Source organism: Formica exsecta, unplaced genomic scaffold, assembly GCF_003651465.1.
Source record: "Formica exsecta isolate Colony F162 unplaced genomic scaffold, ASM365146v1 scaffold196, whole genome shotgun sequence".
Taxonomy (NCBI): Eukaryota; Metazoa; Arthropoda; class Insecta; order Hymenoptera; family Formicidae; genus Formica; species Formica exsecta.
The window spans coordinates 602,015-606,789 of NW_021849259.1; the positions used below are offsets into that span (position 1 = coordinate 602,015).

General features: G+C 37.0%; 1 protein-coding gene across 1 annotated transcript in view; it reads right to left on the reverse strand.

Annotated features, from left to right (window-relative positions):
* The window catches only part of LOC115234149 (tubulin beta-1 chain), a 9,248-nt gene that overhangs the window by 1,827 nt on the left and 2,646 nt on the right, over nucleotides 1-4,775 (reverse strand). The window contains exon 2 of the mRNA XM_029804935.1: nucleotides 1-497. Within this exon, the coding sequence (XP_029660795.1) occupies nucleotides 1-497 (497 nt within the window). The remainder of the gene's footprint in view (nucleotides 498-4,775) is intronic.

Sequence of the window (4,775 nt, forward strand, 5' to 3'; positions counted from 1 at the left end):
GCGTTGTATGGCTCGACGACAGTGTCAGATACCTTGGGCGACGGCACGACGGAATACGTATTCATGATTCTATCTGGATACTCCTCGCGGATCTTGGAGATAAGCAAGGTACCCATACCGGAGCCAGTACCACCGCCCAAGGAATGCGTAAGCTGGAATCCTTGCAAACAATCGCAACTCTCGGCTTCTTTCCTTACAACGTCGAGAACAGAGTCGACCAATTCAGCGCCTTCGGTATAATGACCCTTTGCCCAGTTGTTGCCCGCGCCGCTTTGACCGAACACGAAGTTGTCCGGTCTGAAGATTTGGCCGAATGGTCCCGAGCGTACAGAGTCCATGGTGCCAGGTTCCAAATCGACGAGGATGGCACGGGGCACGTATTTGCCGCCCGATGCCTCATTGTAGTATACGTTGATTCTTTCCAGTTGAAGGTCGGAATCACCGTGATAGGTGCCAGTCGGGTCAATGCCATGCTCGTCGCTGATTATTTCCCAAAACTGCAATGCAAAAAGAAGTGTTGCTTAGAATAAGAGTAAGAATATTTTTATTAATATAGCATTATGTCATCTCGACATATACTATTACCATAATGTGAATTCTAATACATTAAAAAGATTTCAAAAAATATATCTGCTTCTATGTCAATTCTATTCAATTGCTATTTTAATATCTTAATCTTAAGATATATTCATGTTTTTTTTTTTTTTCTTAATTTCATCCATTATATAATAAGTTTAGAAAATTCGAAGAAAATCGATCGCGAGATGTTCGGTTAAGGAAATACGCGCATCGTGTATTCCCTCGTTTAGCAAATGTTATCCCTGCCGGAACGAATCATCGCTATTTCAAAAATTAGATACGCGTTCCGACTCTCGCATCATTCGCGCGCATGTGCACGAGAGAAGGAAGTTTTGCGCACCGCAATGCTTTCTCTCCGCAATTATCCTCGCATCCGTTTTCAGCCTTCCATTGTATCGAGCCGTGTTAACGGAGTCGGTTCAACAACCTCGAGCCACGCGGTAAAATAGCTCGCGTGTAATTAATCGTAATACGTCGGAGAAGCCTGCACATCGGATTATACGTTTCTTCTTTTTTTCTCTTTCAAAGCAAGAGCTCTCGCCTCTCGATCGAATTGCCCGAGCGATAATAGAGACTAATTAGCCAACCAGCCCGGTAGTAACCGTGAACGCAGTTTCGTTTGCATCTATCGGAGCCGGTTGATCGTCGAAGCTCATCGCGATGCGACCATCACTTGCCACGTAATTTCGCGGAAATCCTTGTTTCGCCATAGTAATCGCTCATAATCGCTCGTTTTGCTGAAATGTCAATCGCTCGTAAGTGTCTCAATTTATAATAAAGCGTTGCAACAAAGATTTCATAATTTAAACTGAATATTTATACAGATCCTTACAACAATCATGATTGATATTGTGCTTGTAAGAGGCATCCCTCGAATAATTCGTGTAAAAAAAATAATCATAAACATTTTTTTAAGTGTGCAAAGAGAGATATATTAGTTAACATCAATAAAGAATTGATATTAATCTAAAGTCGAAAACTAAATGTAAAGGGATAATTACAAGTATTTCCATTAACGAGAGAGAAGATGGGCGTATCTTATTGTAATTTTGTATTTGCAAACAAAAGGGAACGCTAATCACAAAATCGCCGCGTGCGGTCCCCGATGCATCTCTCTCTAGTTCATCCCGGTAACGTGGTTCAAAGACCCCGTGGTATATTTCTGGAAATCGACGTGCGAAAGAGGCACGCGTGTATCTCCAAGTACAAAAGCGTGTAAATAACGGATAGCTAGACTAGCGTAATTATATCGCCTTAACAAGTCAGGTATAATGTAATCTTATCGTAGGTCCGGGAATATATACATCATCGCGCGACTCTATAACGGAAAGACTATGACAAGGTACTAAATTATACGTTACTTGAATTATGCGTCTCTTGAATTCTCACAATAGAGATGCTCTTACACGGAAATTGGCCGTTTCTACCAATTTGTCAGTATCCAATTATAAAACCGTACGCGCGCGCGCGCGCGTGCGGTAAGACGGAAGAGATTATTTCATTCTCGGTTTGCAATTTTAACTTAAGCGTGCACTTTGTAAATACATCTCACTGTAAAATGAGCTACCTTGCTTAAAAAGATATTTATTTCTCGCTAATCATTATCGTGCGTTTAAAAAAGAAAATGTAATATCTTTATTTAGTTTTTACACATAAATATTAAATATGTAAATAATCACCGATGAAAAATTGTATCGTTGTTATATTGATGAGATTTTCATTCCGTGCCTTTCCCCTTCTTTTTCGCGAGAAGATATCATCGAATAATCTCGAGGTCCATATACAATTTGCGTGAAAGTCATCGTAAAAGCACCAAGTCCGCCTACCGTTCGATACTACATCCCACGTGAAAACGATGGGTGTATTAAGAGGTGACCATATATGAGCATCGTCGACGAAAGCTAAAATCGCCCAACCCTATCTCTTCTCCCTCCCCTCTTCCCACCCCCCGCTCCCTCTTAGTCTGGCTGCAATATATATGTATATATGTTAGAGATATATGAGTCACCAATGTCACTGCTATATATAGAGATGATGACCGTAAAACCACGATACGGTCATGTAATTAACATAAGCGGCGATCGCACGGTTATGCACCGCGACAATTCGTTTGCCCTCATTTAAACCCCCCTCCCCTCTCCTCCTCCTCCTCCTGCCCGCAGATTTCTCTCAGGTCAGTCCTTGTCGAAATTTTTGCATCTATCTCTTTCTCTCTTTCTTTTTTTTTTCCAGGCGACAAATACCGTCGGTGTTTACTATCGGATGCAGAGCGAAAAGTCGAAACCGTTATTCTAAATGAATTGTATATGCCGTGTGTTGCACTTAAGCATTGCATAACTATAAAGCAGACACAGATGTAATTGATGCACGAACGGTCCCGAGGGTCCCGTAGACTTTTAATGAATCGCCGTTTATGACAGAAGAGATGTACAGCTAGAAAAGCTCACTGCCTAAGCTGTGTAAAATAAAAAAAAAATTTTTAATTAGGCAATCTTGAAATCCAAAAATTATTACATGTGCTAAAAATAAAATGAACTTTCCTGAAAGAAGAAAAAAAAACGAATTATGCCGTTTTAAATATTATTTACGAATTTTAAAAACAGCAATATTTTATTTCTCTCTTTTAAGGATTGGAAAGAAAAACGTCTTTAATGAATTCAAGTGCAAATGAATGCGCTTATAGATTACATATATCGCAAGGCTGATAACAGCCTTCGAATGTGATAAGACATTCTGACTTCTAATAGGAGATGAGAACTATTATGGCCATTGTTACAAAATGCACGATTCTATCATAATAGTTGACTGTATTGACAAAATGTATAATTTTTAAAGATATTACAATGTGAACATTTATAACAAAGTTTCAAACATATAGAAAATAAATGCTATCTTATAAAAATGTATTCGCATAAATGTATTTTATTACTCTAGTAAATGAGAATAATGACTATAATGGTTAATTAAACATCCTGTTTAAATGTAAATTTGAGAGATATCTTTTTTAAATTAATTAAGATAAGTAATTAAAGTGATATACAGATCATGAAACTTCAGAAAATGAAGACTACAAATTGACCGCACTCTGTCTGGAAAATAGATCTTGTTCATAAATTCCTCCTGTTAACGAACTTGATCTTGAAATAGCGATATTGCTATAAAAAGTAGTTAAAACTGGTAACATTAAATTCATTATACTTTACAACCAGTAATATTAATGAAGCTTGTGCACATTTACTCCTAAAAAGTCAATATATATCGGCGATAAAAAATATTTTTAAATAAAATAACTTTATAATTCATTAATACATCCATCCGCGCGTAAATATCGAAATTAAAATATAAATCGTCGTCAAATAATAATCGCAATAGTAAACGAAATTCAGTCTTCTAGATTCTAGACCAAGCGCGATCGATACACCTGGCTATATCCAGAGAGAGGGTCGGCAACGAGCAAAACGGTTGGAAACGGGCCGAGGTGATGCGAAGGAAAATGGCGAGGATATCACCTGGCTTCCTTTATTTGGGAACGCGTTGTCGCGCTACGTGAGACTCGATGTCCTTGGACTCGAAGGCGCCCACTGAATGGGCATTCGATTAATCGTTACACAACGACTTCGTCTAGTAGAATGTATTTACAGCTTGCATTACAGCTCTTTGTAAAGCGTATATTCTATTAATCGAAATGTTTTTTAATATTTTTAACATCCATATGAAGCTTTTCCAAAGTATCGTATGTATATTTTAATCAATGACAGCTTTATTTGTTAATGTATTTTGATGATAAAATAATTTTTTAAATAATAAAACTGAATATATATTTTAATTGCTACATGCACGATGCTATGTCTCTCTTTGTTATAATTTCTGAAAAAAAAATCAGAAGATACGTTTTAGCATAAATGCGTTCTTTAAAATTTTATTTATTTCTTATCAGATTAAACTTCCTTAGCGATAATTCAATTATCAATGTCAAAAACAATTTTTAGATAAGATGAAAATAAAAAAATGCATCGCATAGAATTAATTAACAACAGGGCAGAGAAATTACGTTTGTTTGTAAAAAAAAAAAAAAAAAAAAAAAACGAGGAGTCGCCAGGAAAACAAAGACTTCCATTGAAGATGAAGCAATGACATGCACGTCGAGTATAACACTTGTAGCTTTTGAAGAGAAAAAGATTTTGAAGATGCAAATT